This window comes from Desmodus rotundus, chromosome 2 (genome assembly GCF_022682495.2).
Source record: "Desmodus rotundus isolate HL8 chromosome 2, HLdesRot8A.1, whole genome shotgun sequence".
In the NCBI taxonomy this organism is placed as follows: Eukaryota; Metazoa; Chordata; class Mammalia; order Chiroptera; family Phyllostomidae; genus Desmodus; species Desmodus rotundus.
This window is the reverse complement of record NC_071388.1, coordinates 112,330,164-112,349,956: the sequence shown is the minus strand read 5'-3', so window position 1 is coordinate 112,349,956 and position 19,793 is coordinate 112,330,164. Positions and strand designations below refer to the sequence as shown.

Genomic DNA, 19,793 nt, shown 5'->3' with positions numbered 1-19,793 from the left:
TGACATCTACAGATTAGAAGGAATTATAGAGTTAGAAAAACACTTGAAAATTCTCATGTAACCAATTCTATGGATCAGAATTATTAACAGATTGTGAGGAAATATTGAGGAACAAGATGTTCCCATAGAACCACATAGATAACTTACAATTACAAATTACCTTCATAATGTAGAGATCTAGCAGAACTGCTTTAGCCAAGGGATGGAAGTGAGCCTCCCCAGTATGGCCCAGAATGATGTCCTATCCCTCATGACAGGATGCACTGAGGACAACACTCACTACCCATGAGGTTGTCTTGCCGAAGTAGTCTAATGATGACAAATAAATTAAAAAAAACCAAAATATGGAATATTTTACTTAAGAGATGCCTTGTACTACTCTTTAAAAGTTACTGTCATGAAAGGCAAAGAAAATATTGAATAATATGAGTTAGGGGCTGGATCCTTCAAACGAAAAGACACTAAAAGGACATAACCATTACATTCCTCATGTGGCCCTGCCTGGGTGGCTCATTTGGTTGGAGCATCATCCTGGAAACTAAAAGGTGATGGCTTTGTTTCCTGATCAGGGCACGTATAGGAGGCAACCAATAGATGCTTCACTCTTACACCGATGTTTCTCTGGCTCTTTCGCTCTCCCTTCCTCTCTTTTTGAAATCAATAAACATATCTTCAGGTGAAGATTTTTAAAAAATCCATCATGTGGACAGTGTTTCAATTCTAAATAAAAATAGAAAAAACAGGCAATGCTACAAAAGACACAATAGAGACAAGATAGGCTGTACATTGGATATTAATTTAATTAATGTTTACTTGTATGTATGATTCTGACATTGTGGCTATACAGAATAGTACCTTTGTTCTAAGAGCTACGAGCTGAAATCTTTAGGTTTAAATTATTAGTATGTGTACAAGTTATTTTGAAATAGTTCTATAAAAACAGGCAATTATAAAGAGGAAAGGAGAAGAAAGAAGAAAGAGACAGAATAAGAGAGAGAAATGAGGGTAGCACAACTGTACAAATGTGGCAAAATGTTAACAGTTGGAGAATGTAGATGAAAAGTATAAGATGCTTATTTTAGTATTTTTTCAACTTTTCTGTAGATTTGGATGATTAAAATAAAAACTTTGGTGAAAAAAGATTGTGCTTTGCATAGGTTTTAATGTGCAGCAAGCGCTCAAAACTCTTCTACTATGCTCCAACAAATTCATTTGTATGTGCGTGTGCCCTTACATACACACACACATGACTAAGGACTAACTGGCCAAACAACTGTTGAATAGCAAAAATTATTATCAAATTCAAATATTCACACCATGATAGCATATTCATTTTCCAGTATATTTATTAATAATGTTGAATTAATATTCATGAGTGATTTTAGTGTATCATTTATTGTGCAGTCATAAAAGTTATTGTTTATTATTATAATTACTATATCCTAAGAAACCAGAGTGAAGATTTCAGGGCATAAAGTGGAAGAAATAGGCCCTTGTTGGTGTGGCTCAGTCGATTGAGTGCCAGCCTGTGAACCAAAGGGTCGCTGGTTCGATTCCCAGTCAGGGCACATGCCTGGGTTGTGGACCAGGTCCCCAGTGGGAGGCATGCAAGAGGCAACCATATATTGATGTCTCTCTCTTTTTCTACTCTCTCCTTTTTCATTATGAGATGATTGAAAATGGAAAACTAGTTTTGCTTTAGAGATTTGACTAAACATTCCTTGCAAATTCCTTGCAATCCCTGATGCTTTCTGTATAGGTGTGGATGCATGAAATTGGCATTGAATTCATCCAGATAAGAAATGTGTGTTTTTGTTAGTGGTTCAAGACAAACAATTTTGTATATTAGTATGCATTTGTACTTTACAGAGGAAAGACAGTGTGTTGCTGTGAAACATCTGTTAACATGTTGCCAAGATATCTTAACATTAAAAATGGTGAAATATAAATTGAGTAGAATAAGTTTAAATGTCAAATTCTAAGGAAAATCTTGTCAAGGTGCCTCACCCTTCTAACTGTGCTTTATTGATAATGGAAACTTCCCCTCAGAAATGTTCCCTCCAGGCTCCTAGAGCCTCAGAAATTTCATGACTGTATAGATATCATCTACACTGGGACAGTAGTGAGTTGGAGAGAAGGCACAATTAATTATTACACCATAATATTGGATTACCCTTCTTTATGATTATCTTCTCTTTGGGGCTAGGAATTTTTGCTATATTGTAATCCTTACATTAACCTTGAAAGGTAGCCATCTTTATCAACTACATTTTACTAATAAGGAAACCAAAATTCAGAAATGCTGAATGATTGTCCAAGGTCAGATAGTCAGATAGAAAGTGCCAGTACTGGGATTTGAAATCCAATGTGATTACAAAATACTTATATTTAAGAATGAGTAGCAATGAAAGATCTTGAAGGTAATGAAGAACTGTTGAATACTTTTACTCTTGCATTTGCAGAAGTGATTGCAAGGAGTAGGAATGACTGAATTCAGATTACAATTAGACATTGAGGTAGAATCCACAATACGAAAGTATTGGGTTAATGGAGCAGAGTCTTAGTCTAAGATAATTTATAGGAAGGAAGGGCAAGAAAAGGAGAAATGTAAAAATAAATCTTTAACTTGGCTGTGATTTCTCATAGTTTTGTTTATACTAGGACTCATGAGAGTTTGTATGAAATGGATTCCTCAAATCCGGTTCTTCACTTTACATCAAGGAGCTCAGAGTTTCCATCAGGGGGCACACAAATAAACACTGCTAGTTATAAAGCAGTGTGATTAGTGCCATGGTGGACATGTGCAGAAAATGAGAGGAAAGAGAGTAGAAGCACTCAGACTGCTGGAACTCCAAGATTATTATGCAGGGTTGTATAGAGAAACAGAGCCTACAGGATGAAAATGCATTTATAAATTTATCTCTCCCCCTCTTCTACCTCTCTCTCTGCCTCTCTGTCTCTTTCTCTCTCCCTCTCTCTCAATGATTATGGAGGCTTGGTAAGTCCAAACTCTGTAGGGTAGGCCAACAGGCTGCAGATTCAGAAAAGGGTTGCAGTTCAAGTCTGAAGGGCATCTGTTACTAGAATTTCTTCTTGCTTGGGAGAGGTCAGTCTTTGTTCTGTTAAGGCCTTGAACTAATTGGATAGGGCCCACCCACATTTGGAAGGGCAATTTGCTTTACTCAAAATTCACTGGTAAACATGTTAAACACCCTCATGGAAACATAAATGATGATGTTTGACTGAATTTCTGGGCACTGTGTCTCAGTCTAGCTGAAATATAAAATTAATCATTTCACCAAGGAAAGCAGGAAACAACTGAGAAGTTCCATTCTCCTGTCCCAATAACTCAATCTTCCTGTTTGGGTACTTCAGGCACTACTCATGTTACTATTATTTACTGTACTCTGCTCTCCTTTCACTCCTGTCTTTTTCTTTGCACTCATCCTAATGCCCAGAATTCCATCACTTCCTGAGGGCATATAATGCACTCTGCAAGCCCACCTCATATTTATTTTCACCCTGACACACAATTCAAAGTCCTCACTGGATTCCTTGTTGTATTATACACTGCCCTTTACATGTGCTCAATTAGACTGACATCACCAAGAACGACCACAAATTTTACATCATTGGAGAAAAGTGTTCACATCCAGGCCAGGACATTTTTAGAGCCAGGAAATGGCACAGGACCCAGGTGTCCCTTTTAACAAGACATGACATTTTACTATGTCACAGTTTATCTTAGTTGTCTACTTGCCCTCCTGTTATTCATCAATTTAATGACATTGACTTTTAGAGTCAGTTAGTTCTCTAAGTCATTGTGTGTTTTTTGTATTCATCCTAATCTCACTCCAATTTGAACCTACAAAGAGAGGTCTTTTCTGCTTCAGGTTAGAGTCTATTGATTAAGTCCATGCTTTATATATTTGCAAGGTTTTTTATTTTTTCCTCACCACCATCTTTGATCTTTGATGAGTTGTAATTATTTTTCCACAGACATTTTTTGACAGTTCATTAAACAGGCTAACATGGATATTTTTCCATTAATCCCACCAGATGCACTTTCCATGCTCTGCAGCCTTTTCTGTGCCCAGGAAGACTGACTGAAAGCATTACATCAGTAAATACCCTTGCCTTCTGAGTTCTGGCAGTGTTCTCTCAATGGAGACACAAGAAGGAGACTGTAAAGAGCCAGGAGAGATTGGGGTCATTCTCTAAGCTCTTTGCTGGCTGTTTCCATACAGGAGTAAACAGCTTCTCCACACACTACCAACCTTCCTGCTCTGGAGACACTCCCTACCCTCACTTCTGTGAGTTTAATGATTGAAATAGTCCCTCTCTCACTAGTCTGTAGTATGGTCCTCTTCCCATTATCTCTTCTTATATGTTCATACCTTTGAAAATAGTCCCACATGTGAGCAAGCCATTTGACATATCCACTGTCCTCAAGATAGGGGAACAGTACTAAAGGCCATGCATGATATGAGCATGGTGTCTTGTTGTTAGAGCTCAGAAACTTCACCTTTCATCTAGGAACAGTAAATAGCCCTGCATGATCAAGAATTCTTTATAATAAAACCATCCATTTTTTTTCTCCTGGAATTGAGAAAGCAGATTTCCTTGCCAGGAAGGTTCATACTGTGAACCTTCAACTGTTTCTGCTTATACCTTCTTAAGTCAGTTTGACTTTATGTTTTTCTTTCTTTTTTTTTCTATTCAGTGAGCCCTATGAGTTTTTCAGTGTTCTAAACTAGTGACACAACTTTGTGAGTTTGGTGACTCCCACAAAGGTGCAGGTACAGGATACCATGTAACTTTGTTTTTGACATTTGTTTGCTCTTCCTGAAAATGTCTTTCTGTGCCTGTTTTCCTGGAAGCTGCCTCACTGTCCAGGTCTTAGAGGTGCCCAGGTTAATCCCTGTCTGCTGGCTCCCAGCACACACTACACATACCAGTCATATAAGCCCTGTCATTGCCCTTACATTTTAATTGTTGTTGTGTCTTCCCCATGATTAGCCTGTAATGCAGACTGTTACTGAATGATACTGTTATGGCTTTGATTTTGTTCCCCAAAATATATGTAAAGTCCTAACCTTCACTACCTGTGAATGGAACCTTAAATGGAAATAGATTCTTTGTAAATGTAATCAAATAAAGATGGAAGAGTACTCCATTAAGATGGGCCCTAGTCTAATATGACCAGTACTCTTATAAGAAAAGAAAAAACAGGCACACAGTCATATGATAGGAGATGATCACATGTGAACTATGTCACAAGTAGCAGGTGAAAGCCTCTGGGAGGTAGAAATTTAAGTGCTGCTGCTACAAACGCAGGAAAGCCCAAAGTTTACACAAAACACTAGAAGCTAGGAAGAGGCAAGAAAATATCTTTCCTACAGGTTTCAGAGGGAGCATAGACCTGCAGCCTCATTGATTTTTTTAAACTGTATTTATTGGGATGACATTGGTTAATAAAATTGTATGGGTTTCAGGTGAACAATTCTATAATATATCATCTGTATGTTGTATTATTATGTGTTCACTACCCCACATCAAGTCTCCTTCCATCCCTATTTATCCCCCATTTACCCTCTTCTACCTGACCAGCCCTTTCCCTCTGGTAATCACCGCAGGTGAAGGAATTAAGCAAAAACAAATCCAAACAAAAGAAAACCTCATATACACAGACAACAAGTTTCCTTGATTTTGGACTTCTAGTCTCCAGAGCTGTGAAAAAATATACTTCTGCTTTTTCATCTGTTTGTTTTTGTTTTTAAGCCACTGAATTTGTGGAATTTTATTACAGAAACCTGGAGAAGCTAATGCAGATTCAATTTTATAATTGCAAAAATTAGCAATTCTCATAGTGCCTGGAATGAGCATATTTATATTCAGTTGAAATGAATTATAAATTATTTAGATGTTAAAAGTAGGCCAAATGTTTATTACTACAGAATTCTTGTTTTCCTACAGGCAATCTTCCATCCAAACACTGAACCTCCCCTCTCTCCCCCTGACTAGTCCCTGAGTAAAGTAATTTAGTCTTGAGTGTGGCACACTGTCAAAATTTGCAGAGGCCTAGATTTAGTCCACTCTATCAATATTCCCCTAAACTGGCCTCCTTTCCCCATGCACAGATCATGTTGGCTTAGATCGAAAGAGACAGTTGCTTCTTGAGCTTTTAAGAATTTCACCTCCTGTGGTAGGTGAGATATACAGAGTTAAATCGCCAAGGAGGAGTAAGGTGCCACCTTGCCTACAGAAATGGAGAGCTAACATTCCCCAAGGGTACATTTTAAAGAGAGATGCTTTTCAGATTCAAATTTACTGTTTCCACAACTAAAAACAGCCTTTTTCACCCTCATGCAAATTCAGCATATTTGCAAATATCTGCAGACTTCTTAGGAGAAATTTCCCCTTTTCTGGTGAACCTCACATAATCTTTCAAGGAATCCTAAATGAGGATGGCACTCAGCTTCTGGTGCAGGTAGAGGAAAAGAATCCAGACCTCTGCCTGCCAGGGCTATTTATACTACCCAGTATATACTACTGACAAAGGAAGAGAACAGCAACTTGGTGTTTTCACAAATAGGAGTTAAACACAGATCAAGTCTTCTCTTTTCCTTTTCTCTCTTCCTTTCCCTCCCTCTCCTTCCTGAACATCTCTTGTCACACTTTTGCTAGTGTCATAAGTCGCTTACACTTAAGGAGTTCCCATAAGACTGTCAATTGATTTCTCAAAAGAGACCTTACAGGCAAGAAGGGGCTGGAAAGAAGTATTCAAAGTCATGAAAGGCAAGGACCTACATCCAAGATTACTCTATCCAGCAAAGCTATCATTTAGGATGGAAGGGAAGATAAAGTGCTTCTCAGATATGGTCAAGTTAAAGGAGTTCATCATCACCAAGCCCTTATGATATGAAATGTTAAAGGGATTTATCTAAGAAAAAGAAGATAAAAAATATGAACAGTAAATATGACAGCAAACTCACAGTTATTAACAACCACACCTAAAACCAAAACAAAAGCAAACTAAGCAAACAACTAGAACAGGAACAGAACCACAGAAATGGAGATCACATGAAGGGTTATCAACAGGGGAGTGGGAGGCGGAAGGGGGGAAAGGTACAGAGAATAAGTAGCATAAATGGTAGGTAGAAAATAGACAGGGGGAGCATAAGAATAGTATAGGAAATGTAGAAGCCAAAGAACTTACAAGTATGACCAATGGACATGAACTATCGGGGGGGATGTGGGAGGGAGGGGGTGTTCAAGATGGAGTGGAGTGAAGGGGTGGAAATGGGACAACAGTAATAGCATAATCAATAAGTATATTAAAAAGGGAAAAAAAAGACCATTTAACATTTTACAAATAGAAAAAACATGGACTAGATTACCATTATATTAATGTACTAAAATATTTACCAGTTAAACATGAGAATTATATAATTCCATTTATTTAGAGGTTTGTTTTAGGAAAACAAAGGCAAAAACAAAACCTGTATATTTTGCAACTGTGGGTGACCAAAAACCACATTTAAAAGAAATGCTCAATCATATATAATGAAGCCCATCAATTCTGCAACACAGCTCTGGGGTCCTGATCTCTTTAGGACCCCATCAGTGAAACAGTTACAGTTATATGCAAGTAAATATTCATCTTAAGCCATTCCTGGACAACATATCAACATAAATCTTAAGAGAAGCCTTTCCAAAGACAAGCAGAGAGTCTATGTAAATGAGGCCTTTATATTTATTATATCCTCTGTGTCACTGAACCTACATTATTTTGGAGTATTTAAAAATTTAAGCTATATTTAATGTACATATTTTCAGTATATATTTTAATAATATAAGTGTTAGTGTAGGTAGCTAAATATTAATAAAGGGCTCAAATAAAACCAGACATTATTAAGCATGATAAAGCATAGTGAAGTAGAGAGACTGTTTAATCTGGAAGCTACAACTTCACAAACCCCAGGGGATCACATCATTGACCTGCAAAGGCGATTAACACCTCCATCCCCTGTAAGGGGAGGAAGGACAGGCTTTTGAATCTTCTTGCTCACTGGCACAGACTTTCAGGCAAAGCAAGCACATGTGGCAATAGGAGCCAAGATGGAGACCACAGAGACCTATCAGTCCAGCCTGGGAAAATGATTGGATTGGATAGGAGACATAGCCCCCGGAAGATCTAGGAAAAGGATTGGTTAGGGGGTTGACCCATCAGAAACCCGCAAAAGCTTGGAAAGTTGATTGGTTAGTTTGAAGAAGTGCCTGATCCTTCCCAAGCCTGAGATAATATAATCCCAGCTAACAAAGAGCTCTTTCTCTCTTTGTCTTCCCAGGTACATGCTCTCTCAGTGTGCTTATTCATTTCATAGCAGCCATGTTGCCTAGTAGCCACCTGAAGCTTGCGGCAGACTACACAGGACCCAAATACTAAGTTTTAATATGGCACAGGATCTCTGGGCATTGACCCTATTTCTGGCCCTGTTGAAAACAAAATGGGACTTTTTCCAGAGCAGGACAGACAGAGATGGGACATTGGGAACCCAAAGGCAGCCTTCTGTTTCCACACAAATAAATCTTATCACACCACAACCTTCCATGTGTGGGTCTCTCAAAATGTTTTCCTTCCAACCCTGTGCAAGAACATGATTTCCACTAGCAAGATAAGGACAAGTCTATGCTAGTCTATTAAATTAATAATTTAAAAATATATCTAAAATATACATTCATAGAAAAAACATATATACATTCATAGAAAGAAATTACAAGAAAATTCTAACAATAAAATAATAATGGACATCTCTGAATTGTGATTTATAGGTAGTTTTACTATTTTATTTATATTTTTCCTTATTTTTAATAATTAATATTTATTTATTTTATAACAAAAATTAAAGCACTGTTTAAAGCAAAACATAAGCAATACAAAGTACCTAATTAATGTTTACTGATACAGATTATTACTGATATAGCTTTTGTTTGCTTCCCAACTCTTCACTATTAGTTCCAGTATTTATTATCTCAAGCAAGTCATGAAATTCTCATACTCTTTTTCCTTCTATGTAAGGTCGAGAGGAAAATATCTACCTCAGATTTGTTTTCAGGATTCAAAAAGAATGATATTTGTCAACTTTCAGTTCAGTTCTCAAAGTTGGTAGGCACTGATCATTCATCAGCAGGCACTGATATCTCCTTTGCCTCATTCTGAAGCCAAATCACCGCCTTGGTTTTTGGCAAAGTGTGGACCAGGGACAATTTTCATCAGAATCACTTGGAGAGATCAGTACAAGTGCATTTACTGAATTAGAATTTTGGGGTTTGGGATGTCTATATTTTTAGCAAGAACCTGCAGAGATCTATATGTTAATTACATTTTGAAATAACTGAGATCCACTGAGAACCCCACCTACTACTTGACTAGATTGTTGAACTCTGTAGGTTACCATAACCATTAAAAGAAAACAGCAACACAGTTTCTAATTTATGTTATAAAACTGTTGACAATAGCTAGATATATGTATTTTGCAGGTGAAGGTTTATGGAAATGCAATACAATAGCATTCAATTTCATACAACTAGCATTTTCTGCAGAAAAAAAAATGTGTCCCTTTGTATTCAGATGGGCAAATTGCTAAGCATCCTTAGTCATCATTTTTGCAAAAGTTTGCTTGCATGGCTACCTGTGATATTGCATGCTATTTTCTCCAATTTTACTCCTTCATAAACAACAGTGGCTATGTCTTACTACTCTGCATATGGTCAGTTCCCAGGACAGTGTCTGGTTACAGAAAGAACTCCATAAAGAGAGTTCCCTTGTTGAAAAGCAGATTGGGGCCAGAGGACTCAATGAACTTCAATAGTCCCCTTCTTTTCTGCTTCACTACATGATTCTTCTGGCTTTTCCCAAAGTTAGTGCTTAAATCAAAAAATGTGGATGTGCCAATTAATGACACAGTAGAGAAAATACTCACAATGCTATATTTTATTAAACTATTATGTCACATTTTGGTTTGTGGAATTATTTTTTCAAAATAAATAATTTAGTGATAATATGCTATCTCTAAACCCATGTAATAATTGACTCTGACTAGGATATTCTGCACTTTAGAATGAAGTGGCAAGGTAAATAAAATTGCCAGGATAAAACAAATATAGCTCACTTTTTTATTATTAGGCATCTACTGGATAATTAGTTTGACTAGTTTCTACAATATACATGAATGTGTCTAATCCTCGCAACTCTAAGAGGAATAAACTACTATTCCCATTTCACTGATGAACAGCTGAAGTTCCAAGAGAATGTAGGATTGATTCACAGTCCTCAGGGTCAGACATAAATCAAGCTTTTCTACTTCCTGAAGCAAGGTTTCCTATTGATTTTAAGTTTTGATTTTTGTCTGGTAATTTTCATTTGCTTTCTGTTTTTGAGTTTTGAGAGAGAAAAATGTCCTTGACAAGTTCTACAGAAAATGCTCGATAATTAATTCTTGGTTGTGGAAGAACATCAAGACTGTTAACAAGTTTTTTTCACTCATGAAAATAACCTAGCTGCTAATTCAATTATTTATTAAAATGCCATTTCCCCCCCCGAACTTGGCCTTTTATTTGCAAGACTGTCCCTTTGCTGTGGACCATCACACAACTAGACAAAGTGTGAGTGGGAATTCTTCACCCTCACCTGTGACATTGCAGTACACTTGGAGAGGTCCCAGCGGCCCGCTGCCATCTGGGTCGATGTAGAAGAAACCAGCCGTGTTCCCTTGGTGCCTGTACACTTCACAGGATCGTTCATAGAGGGCTGAGAAGACACAAAGGCAGCAGGGAGGAAACTTTGCATGGCTCTATATATTCCTTAGATGAATCAGTGATTTCTACTTATATTGACTGTCAATGCTGACTTCTTTCCCTTTTCCTATAACCTTGGCTTTACTCTCAAATATTAACAAATCAGCATCCCAATACTTAATGGAGTCACATCCTCCATTCACCATAACAGTCATTCTTCTAACAGCTCAGAGGTCACATCCTTCTGAAGGTCTCCCCTTACAACTGCTAAGTCCCTTCTCAGTTCTGAAACTGAACATATTATGGTCATGACTTTTTACAAATAAAGAAAAATGGTAATTTCATATTTATATATATCTAGAGCTCAGCACAATAACTAAGGTATACTAGGTGCCCAATCAAGTTTATTTGACTTAAGTATTTACTGAATTCTTAAAATTTGTCAACATTGTGTTTGCTACCAGAGGACAGGACATAAAGGAAATAATCATCCTGGGCCTTATGAGCTCACAGCCTGGCTGCAGCCACAAAGGTTTTTATGTGTTCAGAGAAAGGCAGACACAGGTGCCCTGAGATAGGGTTCCTTGACCCTATAGGATTCCGCTGACATAAGAAATAAAGAAATCTCATTACACCAACACGAATGAATCCAGTGGAGTGTAAACAAAGCATCTGCTGTCTCATACATGAGAATTCAGGTAGTTGCCTGAAGCTATAGACAAAATGGTATGATCAGAGAAGCACATACACACCCAATTGTGTCATCTTCCCATGCTTAAAACACTTAGTGCCTCCCAAGGGCTTGACAGGTAGAGCACCAACTCTTCACTTTCACCAACATGTCCCTGTGACAAACCATCCCAGGAAAATGAAGCTACAGTTTACCACGATCAAGTATGAGGGTTGTATCAAATAATTCATCACCAATAAAGTTATAAATATTGAGACTGGTTATGTTTTTATAAATTAGAGCGAATTTAAGGTTATCCTTGTATTCACAGACTACTTTCTTGCAGCCATATACATTTACTAATGTAGGAGGTATGTGGGAAAGTTATGGTAGCACCCTACATACTGACATAACATATAACCTATTTCTCTTTTTTCAAACCTCATAATACATCTGGGTGTGTCATATATGTGGAAGTCACCTTTATGTGTGGTGCCTCTCTCCAGCCATTCCTACACATCCAAGATAGCAACCATGTAAAAAGGTTGATGCTCTCCCACCCAGGCAGCATTTGGGGGGTTACATAGTGGTTAAGAAATTGAGCCCTGGGGTCAAATTCATTTTGCCTCATAAGGCTATGACTTACTACCAATGGATAAGCTAATCCCCCCTGGTACGCAATCACTAAACTAATTCATTCTATCTTCACCTCTTGGTATTCATGTCTTACTCATGAATTCATGTCCTGTCTTTGAATGTGGGCTGGACTTACGATGTGCTTCTAACAGAACATGAAAAAAGTGATATATATCATTGCCATGTCTTGATTATAAAAAGACAGTGGCTCCCACCTAGGGTAATCCTGGATCGCCCACTCTGGGAGCAGTCAATGAGACATGGCATTGGAATGAGCTCTGAAGCAGAGCTCCACCATTAAACACTGAAATGATCACAACCTTGACTGATATCTTAACTGCAGCCCTATGAGAAACCCAACCCAGAAGCACTTAGGTTCTATAAGCTATAAAGTGGTGATGTCTATTGTTTCCACCTGCTACATTTTGCTGTGATTCGTTATGCAGGAATAGAAAACTAATAATTCCCAAAACACTAATTTCCTCATGTGGATATAGTTATAAAAAGACCTACCTCATACAATTGTCATAAGGATTTGAAGAGATAATTCACATACAGTACTTAGCGTAGTGCTTGGCACATAGGAATTTCTTGATAAATATGAACCACTATCATTATCATTATTATTATTATTGCTGTCGTTATTTTATTGTTTCATGCAATGTTGCCTCTTCTTTTCTGTCAGTTTTTTGTTTACTTGACTTTTTTTAGTGATTTATTTTAGTGATAGCAAGCCCTGTGATTTTTAAATCATGAATCACAAGGCTTTTATGGAAAACCTTCCTTCTGTGCAGAGATGTTGAATTTTAATTGTTAATTCATTTGGGTTATTTTTAGTTTTTGCCTATTTCAGCTGTAGCATTTTAAAATTCTGTAGAATGTTTACTTTTACATCTGAATACTCTTTTCTTAATAACATCTACTTCTTGACTCATTGATTCAATATGGCTCTAATATTCCTGCAAATATTAATTATACAATAATTTATTTGACATTTTCATCTTTTTAAACTTGCTTTTTCTTCCAGCTGTGTGTGTTTGTGTGTGCCTTTCATGTTAGAGTCTTTTCTGCAATGTCAGGTAATCTTATGTAGTCCTCTCATGTTTAATAGTACTCTCTAAAATACTGATTGCTCTAAGCAAATATGTATTATCTGGCTAGGCCACATCTGGGAAATCCCCGTGTTAGTGTCTTTAGGTATTTTCTTTTGGTCTTGTTAAGTTCTATAATTCATAGAAGTACTTTACATGAGATTTGGAAGGCAGGAGTGGCATAGTACAAAGATGTACTTATGCTTGTACAGTCAGAGCAGGGCATGAAGTGCTATTGCCGATTACACATGCTACCACGTAACGTCAGACTTAAGTTAGTAATGTGGTTGGCCAGGCCATACCCGCTGCTACTCCAGATTCTCATCATAGGCCATCTCTTCCTTCAGCTTCCTAACTCTCAGCCTGGTACATATTTAGATCTCTTGTGATCACCCCATCATTAAAGTTGAAGGTTTGGTTGTATTTAAAACTCAAGGTGCTTCTTGGAGAGCTGCCAACTTAGACACTTAAGAAAATTTATATAGTTTACTATTGTTTATGTGAAGCTGTAGAAGGAAGTAAAGATAAATACATATGTTCAATCCATCAACTCTTCCAGGAAGTACAAACTATGTTTTATCTTTACTTGTTTATTGTGTTGTCCTTCCTATGCTGCTTGCCTAACACATGATGTAACAAGTAGTTCATATACATTTACTGAAAACCTACTAATTTTTCTCAGAACACTAAAGGAAAAGGCATGGCTCTAGGTCTCAGGTAATTCATGGCGTTAAACTTACCAAAATTAACACCAGTACAAATAGAAAAACATTAAAGGACCTATTCTTATAAAAGAAAGAAAAAAGTATTTAAAGATCTCTCCTAGAACAAGACATTAGTATCATATGGATTCTTTCAAAGTGTATATTGTTATAATGCCATTTATATTTCTCCAAAGCCCAGCAAAAGAAAGAAATATTTCAAATTACTATACAAAGTGACATAGTAGGTAGGTAGACAGATATGAGCAGAGTAGAAACTATAGGCCAAGTACAAAAGGTCATCCAGGTTGGAAAGCCCCAGGTGTCTGGCAATGGACAATAATAGGGTGGAACTTCACCCCAGGGTGACCTTTCCTTACACAGCATATCCACTGGTCTAGCTGTTTAGACCCCCTGACTTTTCTTATTGCTGGTGATATGGCTTGGACCCTCCCCTGACTTTCCCTTCCTGGTATATTGTTAATCATCTGTTTTTGAGCCTCTTAGAGGAGGAACAAGAGAGTTAGAGAATATCCTTGCAGAACTCCCAAACAAGTTTTTGCACAACCACTCCCTTAAGCATTAAGCCTTCTGGACAATGAGGTTCCTGAGAACATCAAATATGTGTGGGGTCTACTGACCACAGATACATAATTTGGGTCAAACTAGAGATAGCATCTATGTCTCAGTTGTGTTTCAGCTCCAGGCCAAGAAAATCATCAAAATCAGATGAAATGACACCTTGACTGATATTAAGACCAGCTGCAATGACTAATGACCCTTTGCCCTAGTGCTGAAAAATTAGTAGAGTCCACGACCCTGAAAGAACACATCTGGAAAACTGAGAAATAGTCTGCTGAGATTTCCCCGGAGACATCCCTTAAAATCTCTGACTTTGGAGAACAGATAAAACCCCTTAAGACAAAGGGCCCAATGCTCACCCTCGCTCTCTTTTGAGCATTCCAGCCTTTTCCCACTCCATTCTTTCCCCATATGCAAACTCCCTGGAGCACACCTGCACCTTTCCCTTCTCCTTCTGCCAGGTGCATTTTCTTTGTCTTTCTTTCTCTGAAGTGAGAAGAACCCTACTTTTGCCTCTGTAATTTGTTTCCTGAGTCTATGCAGCTCAGCTGGCTCACTTTTTCCATGGCTCACTTCTTCTACCTCTGTGACTTTCTAAATAAACTTTGCACAAGTATTTATTTTTTGGCTCTGAATTGTTTTCTCAGCTAAACTCAAGGACTGAAGCCTAAAATTCTGGTGTCTTTCACCGTTAACACTAATTACAATATAAAGGTGATCTCTAAGCCTAAGAAAGAGCACACCAAAAATTGAACAGGCAAACAAACAAACAAAAAAACTTCAGATGCACTTATGAATATTACTAAAATAATACATAAAATATCAGCAAATAGAATCCAATAGCCTATTTTAAAAAGGTATAATGGACAAGTGGGGGCTTAGTCCAAAAATTCAAGAGTGGTTCAATATTAGAAAATTATATATATATATATATAATGTGTATATATATACACATATATATATGTATATATATACACACACACACACACACACATACACAGAGAGAGAGAGAGGGAGAATTTGTATTTATGACATTTATGTGTAATTTATATATATATATAATTTATACATATATGTAATAGGGACAAAATAAAAATTAAATGATCATCTCTACTCATTTTAAAAGACAAGATATGCCTTATGTAAGTTCTAAATTGCCATTGGAGGCCACTAAGGAGAATGTCAAATTTCCTGTTAGGAAGAAGATGGGAGCATGAAGGAAAACTAAACAAAGCTCTATCAGTGGCAAGATTTATCTCCAATAAAAGTAGTAAATACTTTTGAGTAGAGCTACATTGGAAGGTCTAATATTAGGAGCACACACAAAGATCTATACTTACTTATGAAAAGGACACTGATGGACATATTAAAACTCTTTAGAATAGACTTTTAATAAATATAAGCACATGTATAATGTAGTTGGACAGAGAATTTAAATCAGTGTTTTCATATTTAAGAAAAATAGTCTGAATCTAGTCCTGACAGCTGATTTATGGCCTAAGGTACAATTTAAAATGTCCTTGTGAAGCTGACTCTCATTAAAGATAATGATAGTAACTCAGAGAGCAAAATAGTTTTATTTAGACCTCACCTTTTCAAGCACCAAGGTCAAAGCTACAGTTTTTCTGACTCACCATTTATATTCCTATTGTAACATACAGAAATAGACATAAAACTTTCCCCTGAGCCACACCAGCCAGGGCAACATAAAACTTTCATGACAAGTACATAGTATTGTTTAGGCATTAAAAATGTTTCAGTACTATTTCCCTCCTTGCTCTTTATGTCCTCAGAAATCTAACATTTACCACATGATTACATATTTAGTTATAGATCGACATACAGAGCCTATAGACAGAAATAAGATCAAATTGATCCTATTAAATAAATGCTTGTGAAGCATTTTGCATTTAACAGGTATTTATTAAATTAAGTTTATCAAACCTCATGTGCAGTAGGTTTGTGAGACTTTGCCTTGGCCTGGTTACAGTGAGGAAAAGAAAAAAAAAGTATGTTAAAACTGATGGGATTTCTGAAATTAGTTCAAAAAATGTGTCAGGGGATTAAATTAGAAAATAGATCTTTTGATGGCCCAGTCTACACATAGTTGGTACAAACTGAAAATAGACATCGATTCTATAACATTTTCAATATTTAAAAAGAGGTTATTGGAGATGGAAGCATATTAATAGTTGCTAAAGTCTAGGGATGGGGGTGAGAGGCGGTAGATGTGTGGCTATAAAAGGATGGCACAGTTTCTTGTGATGAAATTTTTGTTTCTTGATTAAGGTGGGGGTGATTATACAAATCTATACATGTGATAAAATTGCACAGAACCACACACACTTCCCTGCACATATCCCTACACACAAACACACATGTGCACACACAAAGGAATGCATGTCAGAATGGAACATTCTGAATAAGCTTTGTATATTTTACCAATGTCATTTCCCTATTTTTGATGATGTACCACTGTTATGCAAGATGTTACCATTGGGGAAAACTGAGTAGAAGGTACATAGTACCTCATGTTATATTTGTTTTCAATTTCTAATAAATTATTTCAAAATAAAAGATTTATAAAAAAAATAATAAAAGCCATCAAGTCCAGTCCTGTGTATCTACTCTTTAGAAGTAAAAACATATGTCCACATCAAATTCTGTGCATGAATGTTCATAGGAGCATAATTAAAACTAGACCAAAAACCTGAAACAACCCAAATGCCCATCAAGTGATAAATGGGTAAACAAATGTGATATTTGTATACAGAAAAATATTATTAGACAATGGAAGGAATGAAGTGCTGTTAGATGCTATAGCATAGATGCTGAATGAAGTGCTAAATCCTGAAAACATTATGTTAAATGAAAAGTCAATCTCAAAAGACCACATAGAACATGATTCCATTTAGATTAAATGTCCAATTTGAAACAAGTCTATGTAGACAGAAAGTATACTAGTGGCTGCCAGGGACCAGGGATAGGGGTTGTGGGATTGGGCATCAGGAATGGGGAATTACTGCTAATGTGTGTGGTGTATTGAAGTTAGGTAGTAATAATGATTGTATAACTGTGTGAATATATGAAAAACAATGAACTTGTACACTTTAGTAGGCGAAATTTATGATGTAAAAATATATTTCCATAAACCTGAAAAAAGTTGAGGGGCAGGGTGTTAGATCACCGGACAGATCCCAGAAGGTGCTTCAGGTTCCTTCAGGATATAGTGCACCAGAGCTTTGGAGTCTGGTCCACTGGCCCACAGTGTTCATATAGAGCAACAGACTAGTCAGATGATCACAGGGAAGTTCCAAAGGCAAAGAAGTATGCCTGCATCAGTCTTCACCTCCACTCAAAATTGCACCAATGTGTTATTGAAACAAAGATACAATGAAGCAATAGTTGCTAAATGTAACTTGAGAATCTTGTGTCCACTATGCCTGTTATATACTGTCATTCTTACCCTGTGTGACCTGGTAAATGAATCTATAAAATTCACAGTAATTTTCCCTTAAAGTGCACTGTATTTAAAACAAAAATCTGTACACATGTTAATAAAACCCTTCCTCATAATGCACATGTGAATTAAGTACAGCTGATCAGGTGCAGGAAGCAAAGCAGTAAGAGTTTTGGGTGTGTAGTGGCCTGGCTCTCACACAACATGCAAAGCTTCTCAAGCTGTGGTTCCAAACAATGCATTTCTGACTGTGCTCCTCAGACCAGCAGCAGCTGGCATCCCCCTGAGCTTATTAGACGTGCAAATTCATGGACTGCATCTTGAATCAGCACCTCTGCGCATTAAGGTTTTGTGGTAACTGAACTGTTTTAACAAATCTCCAGGTGATTCTCTTGCAAGTTAAAGCCTAAGAAATCTTATCCTAAAAACAAACAAACAAAAAATACTACTCTGAAAGCCACACATATTAAATAGTAACACACATCAAGTTTTTATTTTCCATTTTCTGAAAACTCAAGTTTCTAATAAGCATTGGCATACTCATGGTCAAGATAATTTTAACTTTTGCCTAGAATGCCCTGCTCTCAAATGTAAAATCAGGTATAAGAGTTGATTAAGTTATATTCTTCATTTGTATAACACACTTTAAAAAATTGGATCTTGAATATTTTTGTATTTTTAGGAGCTAACCTGGTTCCTAGCATGTGTTCAATAAATGACTGGTAGTGAAGGCCATGTGTGTCTTTAGCAGAAGTTTCTTTCTAAGGAACCTCTCTCTGGAAGTCAAACCAGAACTGGAGACTGAAGACCAAAAGCAAGTGATTATACCATTGGTATCTCATCGTGGTTTTAATTTGCATATCTCTGATGGTAGTGATGCTGGGTATCCTTTCATAAGTCTCTGGGCCCTCTCTATGTCTTCCTTGGAGAAATGTCTATTCAGGTCCTTTGCTCATTTTTTAATTAGATTGTTTGTCTTTGTGGCATGGGGTTGTGTGAGTTTTTTATATATTTTGGAGATCAAACCCTTTTCTGAGGTTTCATTGGAAAATATATTTTCCCATACATTTGATTCCTTTTTCATTGTGCTGGTGTTTTCTTTACCCATGCAGAAGCTTTTTATTTTGATGAAGTCTCATTTGCTTATTCTTCCTTTATATCCCTTGTTCTAGGGGACATATCAGTGAAAATATTGCTGCATGGAATATCTGAGATTTTCCTGTCTATGTTTCCCTGTAGGATTTTTATGCTGTTGCTACTTATATTTAAGTCTTTTATCCATCTTGAATTTATTTTTTGTATGGTATAAGTTGGTGATCAAGTTTCATTTTTTTGCATGTAACTATACAGATATATCTCCCAACACCTTTTGTTGAAGAGGCTATTTTTACTCTATTTTATGCTTCTGTCCCCTTTATCAAATATTAATTGACCAAAGGGAACCCTAGTGCACTGTTGGTAGGAATGCAGACTGGTGCTGCCACTGTGGAAAACAGTATGGAATTTCCTCAAAAACCTAAAAATGGAACTGCCTTTTAACCCAGCAATTCCACTGCTGGGATTGTACCCTAAGAATCCTGAAACACCAATTCAAAATAACCTATGCACCCCAATGTTCATAACCACACAATTTACAATAGACCAAAGCTAGAAACAGCCTAAGTGCCCATCAGTAAATGAATGGATAAAAAAGCTGTGGTACACTTACACTTAACCTCTTATTAGATATATCTGCAAATATGTTCTCCCATTCTATGGGTTGTATTTTTATTTTGTTGATGTTTACTTTGTTGTGCAAAAAATTTTCAGTTTAATGTAGTCCAATTTGTTTATTTGTTTTGTTCCCTTTGCCT

The 19,793-nt window shown here is 36.8% G+C and overlaps 1 protein-coding gene across 3 annotated transcripts in view; it reads right to left on the bottom strand.

Annotated features, from left to right (window-relative positions):
* The window catches only part of CNTNAP5 (contactin associated protein family member 5), a 981,662-nt gene that overhangs the window by 317,191 nt on the left and 644,678 nt on the right, over positions 1–19,793 (bottom strand). For all 3 annotated transcript variants that reach the window (XM_045203156.2, XM_053918555.1, XM_053918556.1), the window contains one exon: positions 10,694–10,813. In XM_045203156.2, coding sequence (XP_045059091.2) covers positions 10,694–10,813 — 120 coding nt within the window. The remainder of the gene's footprint in view (positions 1–10,693; positions 10,814–19,793) is intronic.